The sequence below is a fragment of the Benincasa hispida genome, chromosome 1, assembly GCF_027475165.1.
Source record: "Benincasa hispida cultivar pf3 chromosome 1, pf3_genome.v1.1, whole genome shotgun sequence".
Lineage (NCBI taxonomy): Eukaryota > Viridiplantae > Streptophyta > Magnoliopsida > Cucurbitales > Cucurbitaceae > Benincasa > Benincasa hispida.
Window position 1 is genome coordinate 41,738,897 of NC_143478.1, and position 18,282 is coordinate 41,757,178.

General features: G+C 38.8%; 1 protein-coding gene across 11 annotated transcripts in view; it reads right to left on the reverse strand.

The window, feature by feature from the left end:
- LOC120092733 (AAR2 protein family) overlaps positions 1-18,282 on the reverse strand; it is a 75,806-nt gene that overhangs the window by 44,954 nt on the left and 12,570 nt on the right. For 9 of the 11 annotated variants that reach the window (XR_005486146.2, XR_005486138.2, XM_039050900.2 and 6 more), the window contains exons 3-4: positions 16,069-16,126; positions 13,311-13,370 (exon numbers count right to left, since the gene is read on the reverse strand). Coding sequence is in view for 9 of the 11 variants with exons in the window: in XM_039050900.2 (XP_038906828.1) it covers positions 13,311-13,370; positions 16,069-16,126 (118 nt within the window). In the remaining 2 variants the exon portion in view is untranslated. The remainder of the gene's footprint in view (positions 1-13,310; positions 13,371-16,068; positions 16,127-18,282) is intronic. The other 2 variants (XM_039050917.2, XM_090316866.1) reach the window with 2 other exon arrangements.

The window sequence follows — 18,282 nt, forward strand, 5'->3', positions numbered from 1 at the left end:
CTAAGAGTAAAAGGTGCAACGACTCTGTTTGGTCTGGATACACACATCACAATTTAAGGAAAAGATATTAATATTACGAAACAAATGCGGGAACATATATTTCATGTATTGAAAACTAGGGTGTCCAAGGCGAAAATGCCATAACATAAAATCACTCTCAGAAGTAGAAAAATTCAAAGAAATGAAACTAGTCCTATAACAATCCCTAGAGGAAGTATCATCAGTAGGAAGTATAGTCCCTTATCGTGTCGGGCAGAGCCAATCGTCATCCCCGAGCTCAGATCATAAAATAAAACAGAGTTGGGTGAGAAAACAGCCTGACAACTCAAATCTCTTGTAATTTTACTGGGGAAATTTTTACGGATGACCCAAAAATTGGCCCCAAAATGTCAAATGACCCATTTTTAAAAAATAATGTCAATTGACCTTCTGCTGACATCATGGCCATACCAAATTACGTAAATTGCCCTTACACCGGCCTCACGAGATAAATCTCGCTCTCGCTTGAAATTCCCTGGTTTGATGTGATTGCTCGTCAGTGTACTGTTGATTTGACAATTTTCACGACGGAAGCCTCAAATCAAATAATAATACCTAAACACAATACAATGGTGATTTCTTTAAACTCTAAAATCCATTTCAAAAGTGATTACTTCTCTAGTTTTTTACGGTGTTTTGTTGAACAGAGATTTTTCGAACAGGGATTTCCAAGACAAGGCTTTCTCAGAAAGGAACAGCTTTTTCAAAAAAGTGAATTATTTTGAGTCTGTTTAATTATTTTTGAAGTGTTATTTCTGAAAAGGTAGCATTACGAAATTTTGTATTGGGAGAGAGTAAGAAAGAGGAAGAGTAAGAGAGAGAACGAGATTAAGAAAGAGGGAGATTACGAGAGACAACGAGATTTTGAGACAGCAAGATTTTGAGAGACAGCGAGATTTTGAGGAAGAGCGAGATTGAGAGAGCGACAATGTGAGCGAGAGCGAGAGGGAGATTTTGAGTGAGAGCGAGATTTTGAGAGAGCGAGAGTACACTTCAATCGCTTGTATAGCTGACAAATGTTCTCTTGCTTTGTAGGATGACAGAAAAGTGTCTATTTATTCGATTTGGAGGTTATTGGAATGAGAATGAAAGTTCGTATATTGGGGGACAGTTGAAAGGAATCGTTGTGTCCCCTACATTGAATTATGAAGAACTTAAATCTCGCATTTAAAAGGTTACAAAAGTCAGTTCTTCAGAGTCTTCAGAGTTGGATCTTATCCTGAAAGTTAAATATAATCTTGAATTTGAAGCCCCTCCACAATCCGTAATGGATGATGATGATGTTCACTTCCTTCTTTTGTGAGAAGAGCTTAGTAGACTTCAGATAGCTGTAACGTTGAAGTCTAAACAGGACGAAAGGGTTGGAATGGGTTTTGGAAATGTGAGTTATGATGATACGGCTGTGGACAGACAATACGAGGGATCATATCAGTTTCATCGGGAAAAGGATGATATTCCATTGTCTACCAACACTGTACCATCAACATTCGATTATATGGATTGTGGTCTTTCAGTGGGTGTGGATGTGGATGCGAATGAGCAACTAGCAGGATTGAATGAAATGGATCGTGATCATGGAGATGTGTGTCGTTCTACAGCAGCTTCAGTGGTTCCACCATCTGTGTCTTCAAGTCCTAGGACAAAGTTGATTATACCTGATACCTCTTCATCTGGGACAGAAGACGTTGAAGTTGGTCAACTATTTTTGAGCAAAAAGAACTTGAAAATGACATTATCTATTCTGTCCATCAACAGAAATTTTGAATTTAAGATCGGGAAATCAACCAAATCTCTGTTCACTGTCAAATGCATTGGGGAACATGTAAGTGGAGCCTTCGTGCAATCAAAATGGAAGAGTCTGATATATTCAAAATCACAAAGTACTGCAGTTCGCACACATATTCCATAGGAATTTTGAATCACGACCATAGACAAACAACTGCTACGGTTGTTGGTCAACTAATCAAAGATAAGTTCACGGACATAGGACGTATTTTTAAACCTTGTCATATCGTTGAGGATATGAGGAGAGATTATGACGTGAACATAAGTTATGATAAAGTGTGGCGTGCAAGGGAAGCTGCGTATGATCTCACTAGAGGTACTCCAGAATATTCATACTCCATACTACATGCTTATGGAGAAGCGCTAAAAATAGAGAATCTGGGTACAGTCTTTGAGATCGAACTTGAAGATGAGGTGCATTTCAAGTATATGTTCATGGTATTAAGACCTTGTACTAGAGGTTTTGTAAGCTGTCAGCCTTGTATTATTGTTGATGGGTCGCACTTGAAAGGAAAATACAAAGGCACCATGTTGGTTGCAGTTTCTATGGACGGGAACAATCAATTATACCCACTAGCATATGCAATAGTGGACAATGAAACCGATCGATCATGGAAATGGTTTATGTCAAACTTGAAATGCAATATCGGTGAACCCGATAATCTGGTGTTTGTATCCGATCGGATGGTATCTATCGACAATGCTATTCGTACATTTTTTCCCACAGCATTTCATGGATTGTGCACATGCCATATAGAACAGAATCTGATTACAAACTTTAAGGATAGCACGGTTGTTAGGATATTTAGAGATGCAGCAAGGGCATTTCGCATGACAGAGTTCCAGACAAAATGGGACGAACTCTGCAGTTTTAGAGACGGTGCTGTCACGAAATATTTGGAAGACATCGGTCTTCAAAGGTGGGGCACGGGTTTACCAAATTGAACGAAGATATGATAACATGACATCCAACAGTGCAGAGTATTTCAATTCCTTAACTAAAGAGTATCAACTAATGCCCATAGTATGCTTCATTGAACATGGTAGAGGAATATTCCAATCGTGATTCTACGAATGGAGGAATTACTGGGCATCTCGAACGGCATTGCACTATAACTACTGTGAAACCCGATTGGCAAGTGAAGCCAATAAGGGCAGATGATATCGGGTGGAGCCTATTGATTGTTATCAAGTACACGTGCAAGATAATCGATTGGACGGTATTGTCAATCTTCACACGAAGGAATGCATGTGTAAGGAATTCGACTCACTTGGTCTCCCGTGTTCCCATGCAATTGTTGCTACCAAGGAAAGAAATATACCTATCCACAGTCTTTGTAGTCGATTTTATACAGTGGACTCTCTAATGACTGCGTATGCGGAGCCTATAAATCCACTTGGTCACATATCTGAATGGAAAGGACCTTCTGGAAACGGTCGACCACATTTCATTTGTCTGCGAAATTCTCCTCTGGATGGTATTCTTCTCACTCTCTGTCGCCCGACTTGTGGCACAAACTTCGGAGGAAGGATAATCTTTTCTACGTTTTCAGAAGGTCCTTTCCATTCAGATATGTGGCCAAGTGGATTTATAGGCTCCGCATACGCAGTCATTAGATAGCCCACTGTGTAAAATTCTTAGGTTTGAAAAAGAATCAGAATGCTTTATTCATTCACCAAAGATTCATGTAGTCGACCGTTTCCAGAAGGTCCTTTCCATTCAGATATGTGGCCAAGTGGATTTATAGGCTCCGCATACGCAGTCATTAGAGAGTCCACTGTGTAAAATTCTTAGGTTTGAGAAAGAATCAGAATGCTTTATTCATTCACCAAAGATATGAATATATACAAGAGTACAAAGCAAAGAAAAGAAAAATATCACAAAATATTTACAAGAATGGAAAACACTAACTATAGAATTATAACACTCCCCCTCAAGTTGGAGCATATATGTTAATCCTGCCCAACTTGTTAAATAGATAATCTATACGTCTTCCATCTAATGCTTTCGTGAAAATATCTCCTAATTGTTCTCTAGTCTTCACATATCCTGTTAGATACCAACCCTTGTTGAATTTTCTCACGTACAAAATGGCAATCAACTTCAATATGTTTAGTCCTTTCATGAAAAACTGGATTAGGAGTAATATGAAGTGTTGCTTGATTATCACACCACAACTTTGTCGGTGTGGTGATTTCAAATCCCAACTCAACAAGAAGTTCATATATCCAAACCAATTCACACATAGATTGTGCCATTGCTCTATATTCTGATTCTGTACTTGAATGTGACACCACATTTTGCTTCTTACTCTTCCAAGAAATCGAATTACCACCAACAAAAATACAATACCCTGAGGTTGATCTTCTGTCTTCTTTAGATCCTACCCAATCGGCGTCTGAGAAACATTCGATATTAGTATGACCATAATCCTTATATAATAAACCACGCCCAGGAGCAACCTTCAAATAACAAAGAATCTATTCCAATGCAGCCCAATGATCAATTGTAGGGCATGACATGTACTGATTCACAATACTTACTGAATAGGCTATGTCGAGTCGAGTCACTGTAAGGTAATTAAGTTTTCCCACTAACCTCCTATATCTTTCAGGATCTTTTAGCAATTCTCGATCTTTTGTGAGCTGTAGGTTGGGCATCATTAGGGTACTACATGGCTTAGCCCCTAGCTTTCCTGTTTCAGTCAACAAGTCAAGTACATATTTTCTCTGTGATGATAGAATTCCTTTCTTACTTCTTATTACCTCAATTCCTAAGTATTTCAACATGCCCAAATCTTTTGTATGGAATTGACTATGAAGAAAGGTCTTTAGAGACTGGATACCTAAAGCATCATCACCAGTAATCACAATATCATCCACATATACGACTAACAAGATGACACCACCTTCAGATCTCTTAAAAAAGACTGAATGATCTGACATGCTCTTCCACATTCCAAAGCTTTCAATCACCTGACTAAATTTACCAAACCAAGCTCGTGGGCTCTGCTTTAATCCATACAAGGATTTACGAAGGCGACACACCGTTCCATTCTCCCCCTGAGCAACAAACCCTGGTGGTTGCTCCATATACACCTCTTCTTGAAGATCACCATGAAGAAATGCATTTTTAATATCAAGCTGATGTAAAGGCCAATGATTGATTGAAGCTAATGAAATAAACAACCTCACAGATGTCATTTTTGCTACAGGAGAAAAAGTATCAGCAAAGTCAACGCCATAAGTTTGTGCGTAGCCTTTCGCTACGAAACGCGCTTTTAACCGAGCAACAAAACCATCAGGATTCACTTTAACTGCAAACACCCATTTGTAACTGATAGCCTTCTTTCCTGCAGGGAGAGAAACTAAATCCCAAGTACAATTATCATCTAAGGCAATCATCTCCTCCACTATTGCGGCACACTAACCAGGATGAGAGAAAGCCTTATGAACAGTTTTCGGGATGGATACAGACTCTAAGGATGCAATGAATGAACATGTGGAAGGCGACAAATGGTTATATGAAACAAAAGGGGAAATAGGATGAGCACAAGTACGTTTACCTTTATGAAGAGCAATAGGAAGATCATCACCGTTTCTGGATCCAATGACGAAGAAGACTCTGGTACAGAGCATGGAACTGGAGGAAGTTGTCGTCGAGTATAGACCTTAACGATGGGAGGAAGAGTAGAGGTAGCCACAGGTAGAGATGAATTAAGAAGAGGATCGGAAGGAGAAATAACTATGTAGACAAGGAAATCATCCTCTAATTCCTTAGGCTCCCCCTGACTCTTATTCAAAGAGAAAGACGGTGATGAAAAAAATTGGGTATGTTCAAAAAACGTGATATCAGGAGAGACTAAATATTTATTTAGACTAAGAAAATAACACCGATATCCCTTTTGGACACGGGAATAACCAAAGAAAATACATTTTAAGGACTTTGGATCCAGCTTGGTATACTGAGGCCGAACATTCTGAACAAAGTAGTTACAACCAAATATTCTGGGTGGAATGGGAAACAACTGTTGCTTGGGGCATAAAGTACGAAAAGGTATCTCACCCTTAAGAATGGAAGAGGACGTGTGATTTATTAAGAAACAAGCTGTGGAAACAGTATCAGCCCAAAAGGATTTTGGAACATGCATCTGAAACATCAAAGCTCTGGCTGTCTCAAGGAGATGACGATTCTTTCGTTCTGCAACCCCATTTTGAGATGGAGTATCCACACAAGAAGATTGATGAAGAATGCCATGGGCATCTAAATAAGACTTAAGTGTATGAGAGAAATATTCCTTAGCATTATCACTCCGTAGGATTTTAAGAATACCACTAAACTGAGTTTGAATTTCAGCCTAGAAGTTACGAAAATGAGAAAGTAACTTAGAACGACTTTTCATTAAATATAACCACGTAACACGAGAATAGTCATCGACAAATGTACCAAAATACCTAAACCCTCCTTTGGACTCAACAGGATATGGACCCCAAACATCATAATGGACTAATTCGAAAAGAGCACTAGCTCGTTTATTGACTCGAGGATACGAACTCAAACGATGAAATTTAGCAAACTGACATGACTCACAATCGAATGAAGACAAATGTTGAAGTTGTGGACGAATAATCTTCAACATAGAGATAGACGGATAACCCAAACGACAATGCTCTTCAAAGGAAAACGACACGCTAGAGCATGTGGTGGCCGTAGATGTTTGTGGTTCAAAGATGTAAAGACCTCCAAATTCCCGCCCTTTACCAATAGTCTGTTTCGTCGTAAGATCCTGAAATAAACAATAACCAGGAAAAAAGAAGACACAACAATGAAGAACAAGAGTGAGTTTACTGACCGAAATCAAATTAAACGAGAAATTTGGTAAATTTAAAACTGATGACAAAGAAATTGATTCAGTGAGATGGACAGTTCCTAATCCTAAAACAGGAGTGGAGGTTCCATCAACTATAGTGACATTAGGTGAAGAGGTAGATGTACAAAGGGTAGAGAATAAACTGGGATTACCTGTCATATGGTCTGTAGCACCAAAGTCAATGACCCATTTTGATGTGGAGGAAAGAAGACATTTAAAAATGTTACCTGTCTCTGCGATGGTTGTAATGGAAGTAGAAGATGATGCCCTCAATGACTCTTGATACTACTGAAATTTAGCAAACTCCCCTGCAGAAATCGTAATTGACTTGTCAAGATTATCAGGAGTAGAAGCGACATGTGTAGAGGGTGATAGCATCCTCTGACCCTTATTCAGCAATCTTCTGCATTCACGTTTCGTATGGCCAGGTTTATGACAATAATAGCAAACAACACCTCCTGGATTTGATCTCCATGAATAGTAGTTGGATCCATTCAACTTGTGTTCAGTTACTTTTGACACCATAAGAGCAATCTCAGACATTACTGGTTTCTTATCAGCCATTACCTCAAAAAGTAGACATCAGACAGCAAAGAATCAAACCCTAATTTACCGAAGAGATGTCTATATAAGCTGTGAGTATATCTATATATCCCAAACAAACACACCACCAAGAAGAGCCAACAACACTGAGGAAACCCACTGAAGACGGACGAAAAACGGCAGGGCCAGCGCGTGGACGGACAGCGAACTAGAACAATCGGCGCGTGAGCCTCACGCGCTGGTCAGATGGCAACCAGACTTTGGGGTTTTGTAGATTGGCGGCTGGGCTTCTCGTTGGAATGGGCGGTGTCGAAAAAAACAGCCTTTTTTTTTCCTCGGCGGCGGCGGCTAACGACAGCGAACGAACCGAAGACTGCAACTGTAAGCAAAAGTGTAAACTCACCTTTCCACAAAACCCTAAACGTATCACAAATGGGTTCTAAATTCTCAAACACTAAGGTTCACAAAAAAACCTAAGTTTATTTAGAGAGCTCTGATGCCATGTAAAACTCTTAGGTTTGAGAAATAATCAGAATGCTTTATTCATTCACCAAAGATATGAATATATACAAGAGTACAAAGCATAGAAAAGGAAAATATCACAAAATATTTACAAGAATGGAAAACCCTAACTATAGAATTATAACAGACTGCAAAGACTGTAGATGGGTATATTTCTTTCCTTGGCAACAACAATTGCATGGGAACACGGGATACCAAGTGAGTCGAATTCCTTACACGTGCATTCCTTCGTGTGAAGATTGATAATACCGTCCAATCGATTAACTTGCACGTGTACCTGATAACAATCAATAGGCTCCACCCGATATCGTCTGCCCTTATCGACTTCACTTGCCAATCGGGTTTCTGATAACAATCAACAGGCTCCAACCGATATCGTCTGCCCTTATCGACTTCACTTGCCAATCGGGTTTCACAGTAGTCAGAGTGCAATGTCGTTCGAGATGCCCAGTAATTCCTCCGTTCGTAGAACCACAATTGAAGCATTCCTCTAACATGTTCAATCAAGCATACTATGGGCATTAGTCGATACTCTTTAGTTAAGGAATTGAAATACTCTGCACTGTTGGATGTCATGTTATCATATCTTCGTTCAATTTGGTAAACCCGTGCCCCACCTTTGAAGACAGATGTCTTCCAAATATTTCGTGACAGCACCATCTCTAAAACTGCAGAGTTCGTCCCATTTTGTCTGGAACTCTGTCATGTGAAATGCCCTTGCTGCATCTCTAAATATCCTAACAACCGTGCTATCCTTAAAGTTTGTAATCAGATTTTGTTCTATATGGCATGTGCACAATCCATGAAATGCTGTGGGAAAAAATGTACGAATAGCATTGCCAATAGATACCATCCGATCGGATACAAACACCAGATTATCGGGTTCACCGATACTGCATTTCAAGTTTGACATAAACCATTTCCATGATCGATCGGTTTCATTGTCCACTATTGCATATGCTAGTGGGTATAATTGATTGTTCCCGTCCATAGAAACTGCAACCAACATGGTGCCTTTGTATTTTCCTTTCAAGTGTGACCCATCAACAATAATACAAGGCCGACAGTTTGCAAAACCTCTAATACAAGGCCCTAATACCATAAACATATACTTGAAATGCACCTCATCTTCAAGTTCGATCTCAAAGACTGTACCCGGATTCTCTATTTTTAGCGCTTCTCCATAAGTATGTAGTATGGAATATGAGTATTCTTGAGTACCTCTAGTGAGATCATACGCAACTTCCCTTGCACGCCACACTTTATCATAACTTATGTTCACGTCATAATCTCTCTTCATATCCTCAACGATATGACAAGGTTTAGAAATACGTCCTATGTCCGTGAACTTATCTTTGATGAGTTGACCAACAACCGTAGCAGTTGCTTGTCTATGGTCGTGATTCAAAATTCCTATGGTACATGTGTGCGAACTGCAGTACTTTGTGATCTTGAATATATCAGACTCTTCCATTTTGACTGCACGAAGGCTCCACTTACATGTCTCCCCAATGCATTTGACAGTGAACAAAGATTTGGTTGATTTCCCGACCTTAAATTCAAAATTTCTGTTGATGGACAGAATAGATAATCTCATTTTCAAGTCCTTTTTAATCAAAAATAGTTGACCAACTTCAACGTCCTCTGTCCTAGATGAAAAGATGTCAGGCATAATCAACTTTGTCCTAGGACTTGAAGACACAGATGGTGGAACCACTGGAGCTGCTGTAGAACGACGCACATCTCCATGATCACGATCCATTTCATTCAATCTTGCTGGTTGCTCATTCACATCCACTGAAGAACCACAATCCATATAATCGAATGTTGATGGTACAGTGTTGATAGACAATGGAATATCAGTGATGGTAGACAATGAAATATCATCCTCTTCCCGACGAAACTGATATGATTCCTCATATTGTCTGTCCACAGCCGTATCATCATAACTCATATTTCCAAACCCCATTCCAATCCTTTCGTCCTGTTTAGATTTCAAAGTTACAACTATCTGAAGTCTACTAAGCTCTTCTCACAAACGAAGTGAACATCATCATCATCCATTATGCATTGTAAAGGAGCTTCAAATTCAAGATTATATTTAACTTTCAGGATAAGATCAAACTCTGAAGAACTGACTTTTGTAACCCTGTAAATGTGAGATTTAAGTTCTTCATAATTCAATGTAGGGGGCACGACGATTCCTTTCAACTGTCCCCCAATATACGAACTTTCGTTTTTATCCCAATCACCTCCAAATCGAATAAATAGGCACTTTTCTGTCATCCTACAAAGCAAGAAAACATTTGTCATTAAGCTATACAATCAATTGAAGTGTACTCTCGCTCTCTCTCAAAATCTTGCTCTCTCTCAAAATCTCGCTCTCTCTCTTACTCTTCCTCTTTCTTACTCTCTCTCAAATACAAAATTTCGTAATGCTACCATTCCAGAAATAACATATCAAAAATAATTAAACAAACTCAAAATAATTCACCTTTCTGAAAAAGTTGTTCCTTTCTGAGAAAGCCTCGTCTTGGAAATCCCTGTTCGAAAAATCTCCGTTCAACAAAACACCATCGAAAACTAGAGAAGGAATCACCTTTGAAATGGAGTTTAGAGTTTAAAGAAATCACCAATGTATTGTGTTTAGGTATTATTGATTTGATTTGAGGCTTCCGTCGTGAAAATTGTCAAATCAACAGTACACTGACGAGCAATCACATCAAACCAGGGAATTTCAAACGAGAGCGAAATTTACCTCGTGAGGCCGGTGTAAGGGCAATTTACGAAATTTGGTATGGCGATGATATCAGCAGAAAGTCAATTGACATTATTTTTTAAAAATTGGTCATTTGACATTTTGGGCCCAATTTTTTGGTCATCCATACAAATTTCCCAAAAAGGTAACAAGACGAAGAAGGGCAATTTACGTAATTTGGTATGGCGATGATGTCAGCAGAGGGTCAATTGTCATTATTTTTTAAAAATTAGTCATTTGACATTTTGGGCCCAATTTTTGGGTCATCCGTACAAATTTCTCATTTTACTGACAGACAATAAATTATATGAAATCTTGGGAACATGTAACACATCACGCAACATTAAACCTTCAAATGGAGAGAGATGGTCTTTCCCTGCAACAGGAGCAAATGACCCATTTGTGATTCTAATCCTTTCATTACCAGCACTTGGAAAGTATGAAATAAACTGGTCAGATGAGCCAGTTAAATGATCTATCACTCCTGAGTTAATAATCCAAGGGTTTTTTACCATTAACACTAAGGAAGCCAAAGGACTGAACCGTACCTGAATGTGCAATAGCACTGATTCCAACGGCACTTGAATTACTTTGACCATCTACTGGAGATTGAGTCTGGAGGTTTCCACTTGTCGAGTCATTCACAAAGGCACGTCAAGGGTTTGACTTGTCATGTGACTGACGTCGTCTGCTATTAGGAGATCTCCTATGCAGCTTCCAACACCGATCTTTTGTATGCCACAGCTTCTTGCAGTGCTCATAGACAGGAGGGGGTCCATTATTCTGCTTATCACCGTCAGAACCGAAAGACTTCGTAGCAAACACAGTAGCATCTATCGATGTGATTACTGGATTGTTCATGGGACTTGATCTGTCCTCTTCTAAACGTATCTCCAAACACACCTCCATGAGGGAAGCTATAAGACGTTGGCCCAATATCTAACTCTGAACCGCATCGAACTTTGAGTTTAACCTAGCTAGGAAGTCATACACTCTATCAGTTTCTTCAATTTTGTAGTGTTGAACTCCCCCACAAGAACAATCCCAGACCATTTCTCGACACAGGTCCATTTCCTGTTACAGTAGGGATAATTACATTCATGGGCTTGTTTGCATAATATGTACAGTCAAGACGCATTCTGTCTTTTTTAATATAACTTCTGCACAGCATCCCAAATGTCTTTCACAGTAGCAGCATAAAATAACAACTTGCCAATCTGAGGTTCCATGCTGTTCACTAAAACCGATCGTAACAGAGAATCTTCTCCTTTCCAGATACGTTCCTGAGGATCGCCAGGCCTTGGTTTTGATATCTCACCCGTTAGGTACCCAAATTTATGGCCCCCTCGAAAGCCATCTTGATTGATTGGACCCATGAGAAATAGTTTTGGCCATTCAGCTTGTCTCCAATGATAAACCCTACCGAATTTCTCATTGATCCAGATAAAAAATTTGTTGTGGGTAAAACAGGGAAAGAATTTATCGGATTTTCAGAATACATCGGCGGATTTGCAGAAAGATCTGGGTGAGCTCGTTGAGGGTTTGTACCAAGAACGGCTCCAAAAGCTGCAACCTGTTGTTGAAGATGGGCGAACTGACGTTGGATCTCATTAACAGGACCTATATTATCCTGAAACTTGGAAGAAGACTCTCCCCGCTCAAAGCCCATCGACTGATTTGTGTTAGTGTTTTCGCTTGGGGCCACATGGCGCGCCGCTGCCACTTGGTGCAATTGTGAGGTTGTGCAAATCGAGGAGGCCTTGCTGATCGGGAGGAATGGTAGTCGTGCCGCCCAGTGCAGTCATCGATTTGATCGAAGGAATGACCAGCTTGATAGGACAAGGCTCCAGCCGCGCAGGTCGATGGAAATCAGCAACGTGGTCGGCTCGTTCAGCGTCATCTGTGGTTGTACCTGACGAGCGAATCAGCGACTGGCTCGAGCGAGGAAGTTCAGCAACGGTTGGGTCGAGATCAGCAACTGTGAGGTGGTCTAATGGCGTCGAATTTTGCTGCGTCTGGAGGGTCTGAACGCGCGTCTTCGCTGGGCAGCTCGAGCTGTCTGGGCTGGTCCCTGTTGCACCGGTGAACGGCTGAAGGAGGACGAGTAAAGCCGTCTAAAGGTAGCGTTCCATGGCCGCTTGTATTGCGGCATTGATGTCGGCGCCGATGGCTCCACTTACCCCTCCAGATGCTACTAATGAAGACTGTGGTTGAGTCTCGGCAATGACGGCTAGGGTTCCGTCGCCATGCTTTGATACCATGATAAAAAAAGAAGAAAGCAACACACAATGTTATGTGGAAAACCCTAGATCAGGGAGAAAAAACCACGATAGAAGGCTGATATTTTATTATTTCTGATACACTGAATACAAGAAGACTGCTCAAATAAATAGACAAGTAGGAAACCCTAAGGGCATGGTAGATTACAAAGACGCCCCTAGGTCAAATCATTATTTTCAACCATGTTTATATAATTAAATTTTACCATTAAGCTTTTGCACTAATGGGTGATTTAACAAGAACCAAATAGTTTTTTTAAGCAATCAAAAATGTTTGTTTCATCTATTTTAGGGCAGCCAAATTGAAGGCCATTGTTGGTGAACTTGCAACTTGGCAGGCCTAAGTTCTAAAGTTTCTGACTTTCAACCAATCAGACATACTACGTCAATTTACAAACTCTAAGCTACAACTCTACCAAAAAGACAGCTGCTTAATGAAAATTTTGTTAGTTTCGAACTATATAATCATTATAATAATAAATCTTGGATAAATAAATAAAAAGAAATGCAAACCTCTTCTTCTAATACTTTAACCAGTCGCTCCTCCGTCGGATCCCACCTCCGAACAATAACCTATTTCAGCCAAAATTGACGCACAGTACTGTTATTATAAAGAAACAAAAAATTTCATTCATGGATTTTTGGTGAAGATGTACTGTTATTAGTAAGAAACAAAGAATTTCATTCATGGATTTTTAGTGAAGATGTTCATGTCAACATATTTAAAATTCTTTGCATCCCATTTCTTTCGATCAAAGCTGCAGGCTTACTCGGTCTAATGCTTTTCAAGCAATTCTTTCAGAAAGTTTGTTGGAAAGAAAAGAAACCAAAGGATCTTCCAGAAAAAAAATGTTATTCATGGTCGAAGCGTTTTGAGATTATCGAGCATAAAGCATGATGGTGTTTGGTGTTTCCTTTTAAAAGCTTTTGAGGGATATAAAAGCTCCTTTGTAATGTACTTTGAGCATTAATCTCTTTTCATTTTCTCAATGAAAAGTCTTGTTTCCTTTTCAAAAGAAATAAAAGCTTTTTTTACCTTTATGATCTGTCTTATTTTACTTGTGTACTATCTGTCTTTGTCCTACTTCTACATTTTGTTCTCTTTTCTCTATTCCGTCTACTCCATGTAGGCATCTGGCTTTCTTTTCTCTTGTACCCTTCTCTCCGACGGGAAGATATGTTTCCTTTTTTGGGAAAAAAAATCCTGAACAAAAATTCAATATCTACAAAGAATAGTCTGAGAAAAAATAAAAGCAAAAAAGAAAGCCAACACTAATAAGAAGCTTTGATCAAGGATGGATTAACAAACAACCCAAATGAGGAACTCACCTTCAAAAGTCATTGATTTCTTTCAAACAAAATTTCAAAAGGATTAGTTTGGTACCATCGATCCAAAGAATATATGCTTTTGTGGGAAGAGATGAACCACAAAGGAGATGATGAATATGTTAACTGGAAACCTCAAAGAAAATCCAACTGCCAACACATGTCAAAATGATGGAAAAAAGCACTCCAGAATGATATGATTATGGACAGTGAAGTAAAACATTGCTCTATCTTCTGAAATCAGAAGGCACAAAGAAGCCAAAGGAGGTAATGCCATCAGTTCGGCTTGGATTCAGATCAACTGAATTTTCATTGAGGCTATTTTCTAATTGAAGAAGGCATTCAAGAACCGTTATTAAGCTTTTGAATCATAGACTTCACAGGTAAGGAGCCAAAGAATCAAGCAACCAAACTTTTCTATCATCTATAGATCTTAAAAAAACCTCCTACAAAAAGAGCACTCCACAACAATGATATGTATATGAACAGTGAAGTAAAATATTGCTCTACCTTCTGAAATCAGAAGGAACGAAGGAACCAAAGGAGATAATGCCATCAGTTCGGCTTGGATTGAGATCAACTCAATTTTCAGTGAGGTTATTTTCTAATTGAAGAGGGCACACTCAAGAACCGTTAATAAGCTTGTGAGTCATATACTTCACAGGAAAGGAGCCCAAAGAATCAAGCAATCAAGCTTTACTGTCATCTATAGACCTTTAAAAAACCTCCTACAAAGAAAGCACAAAAACGTTCTACCTCAACCTTCTTTAGGAATCTGCTCAAAGTGATATTCCAAGATTCTGAATGGGCATCCTTTACCCATCTCGTTCCCAATGTTACTCTATCTCACCATAGCTACTCACGAGTATGGAAGTTGGACACAATGGTTTTTTCACATCAGTCTCTCTACACAGCTCATCTCTTCTCATCCACCGATGGGCCAGAGATTCTACAAGATATGGAAATTGTCGTGCCCCAAGAGAATTAAATTTCTCATTTGGGAGATTGCCCATTCATGTCTCAACACATCAGACAGACTCCAAAAACGATGCCCATGGATTTGTTTATCCCCTGCATGCTGCTGTTTGTGCCATAGAGGAAGTGAATCTCACAGTCACTTGTTTTCAAATTGTGACTGATCTTTGGGAGAAAATACTTGAAGCTTTTAATTGGCACATTGTCCTTCCAAACAACTCATTGGATTGATCCAATATGCTCCTCATTGATCACCCTTTCAAGAATGCTAAAGAGACTTTGTAGAAAAGCATTGTGGTTGCTGTTTTTTGGAAGATGTGGGATCAGAGGAACGCTCGAATTTTTCAGAATAAATCCAAATCATCCGGACATGTTCTTGAATCTGCCATCTTCAATGCAATCTTTTGGTGTAAATCTTTACCAGCATTTCAAAGTCATAGTTTTTCCTTTCTTGTTACAAATTGTATATCTTTGGATTTTTCCTTTGATCAATGACATTGTTTCTTATCCAAAAAGAAACAAAAAAAGGGGATGGAGGAAGAAGAGAGAAGGATTTTCATTTTGTCAATGAAACTATGAGAAAGTAATTAACAAAAGTGTTTTGAAGGCCCAAAGATAAAATAAGTGACATCCTCCCCCCATAGTCACTCCTTTGACTTCTCAATCTTACAAACTAATTAGAAAGGAGCAATTATGAAAAGGGGGATACTTGACTTTTAGAGAATAATCACATAGAATGCATTAATTAGAAGTGAAAGCCATTCGAGGAAATGTATTGACTTTGCCAGCTGTCTTGATACTCTTCCGAGAGCCATAGACTGGATTTATTTTATTAGGATACTTATTTTTTTCCAAAAATTTTCAAGGAATGTTCAAGAACACAATCAATCCATTCTTAAAAAGATGATCAACATGCGATGATCATCATTTTGTACCAAGTAAAATATCTAAAGTATATGAGAAGTCAAACCTCAGAGGGACCAGCATCTATAAAAAAGCCAGTAATTGGTGAAAACTCTCTGCCGTCTCTACACAGGAAAATTATAGAATAAATTTAGACACAACTCACACAACTAAGTAATCTTTAAAACAAAGTTTATAGATAAAACAATTCTCATAAAAAAAATTTATAGATAACATTTTTTAATTAAAAAAAAAACAAAACAAAATAAAACAAAAAGACGCTACTTTTCAATGAAGAAATGAAAATACGCTATTGGTAAAAAGACTTCTTTCATTCTTAATATGAAAGAATGTGATTAATCTTCCCTATTGACCCAAACAAAGACAGACAGGGGACAGCCCCATCACTATCCCTATCGACCTATAACCTAACAGGATTCCCATGGGGACTTAACCATTTAGATGGGAATTTCCATGAAAAATATCACTTGATCAAAAAAACCCTAGAATATAAGCAAAGAAGCATGGACACAGACACAGGACACACGATGATATCAACACGACACCTCAATACGTCAATTTCTAAAAAAGTAAGACACACACACATATATATATATGGCCTGTTTCCAAATATATAGTAAAATGAACCATAATATTTATAAATATAGTAAAATGTTGATAAACAATAGACATCTATCAGTGTCTATCACGAGATAAAACAATTAAGGTCACGAGTGAACTGGCTAATAGAAATTAAATTAAAAGACAATTAAGGAAAAGGTAATAGAGAGGACAAAGAAAGTGATGGAGTAAGAGAAATGGTGTCGGATCCAAGAACAGAGGAGGTTGATCCATCTGCCAAAATGACAGACAGAGATGAGATAGGGGACAAAGGCGTAGAAAATAAGTTAGAATTACCTGTCATATGAGCGGTGGCACCAGAATCAATAACTCATTTGGTAGATGATGTAGAAGACACTTCGTATTACCTGTCTCGACAAACGTGACAATAAAATTTGATGAGGAAGACGCCTACAAGGATTCTTGGAATACTTGAAATTTAGCAAAGTCGTCAGCAGAGACGATAACAGACTTCTTAACCATATCATTGGTGGAAGCTATCTAACCATGTTGAGATCGTTGAGTCTTATACAACAATTTTCGACAATCACGTTTCATATGTTCTAGCTTACAACAATAGTGACAGACGATCTCCTGAGAATCTGATCTTCGATTATCATAACTAGGCTTCTGAAAATTGTTAGTCATCCCTGAAGTACCCCAAGAGTTATTATTATTCTTACTCATAAGAGCACTGTAAGGTTGAGAAACAGGCAAACCATATTGAAAACTCTCAATACGAAGAACACGACTGAAGGTTTCCTCTAATGACAGAATTTCAGAATTAGAAAAAATTTGTATTAAGCCACACTCAAGTAAAAGTCCATTCAAAAAGATCATAACAGCCATCTTTTCTCGCTAAGCTTGTTGAACTTTGACATCGGGACTAAATGGCAATAGTAACGCAAGTTCGGCAGTCGTCTTCTTAAGTCTCATAAAGTAACTTATAATAGATTCTACTTTTTGTTCAGCTCGAAAGTATTGCATATAGACATCAAATATTCGATGAACGTGTTCTTTTCCCGAGTAAAGAAATTCTAAGAATTCAAAGAGTTCCTTCACAGAATCACAATGATCTACCAAACCAACAACCTCACTTTCAATAGAATTCTTAATCTGAAGATAAAGTCGAGCGTCATCACGAAGCCACGCCTCTTTCTTATCATCTTTTGGTGGCTCCTTAGTCACATGGTCATCCATATCCATACTAAGCAAATAAAATTGAATCGTCTAATGCCAATCATAGTAATTAGAGTCATTTAACTTGTGTTCAGTTATCTTCAATGCTAGGAGAATTACATTAGATACTACCATATGCTTCACTTCATCCATTATGATAAACAGTTTGTAGATCTCACGAGCAGAAAAAGCGCAAATCAAAATCAAAATCAAAGGTGAACCAAAGAGCAAAACAGCACCAAATTTGAAGCAAAACAGCAACAAACCCTAAGCACAAAAAGGATAAAATGAGAAGAACCCAACTGACGGAATGAGGAACGGACGCCTCACGCACTCACACGGGCTAGCGCGTGGCGATGGAGGAGATCCTTTGTGGCGGCATGTGAGCCTCACGCGCGGCTGTTTCCAGCAACTGACAGTTGTAGAGTCGAGCGAACAGTGACGGTGCTTCTCCTAGGATGGGTGGTCTGGACAAACGACC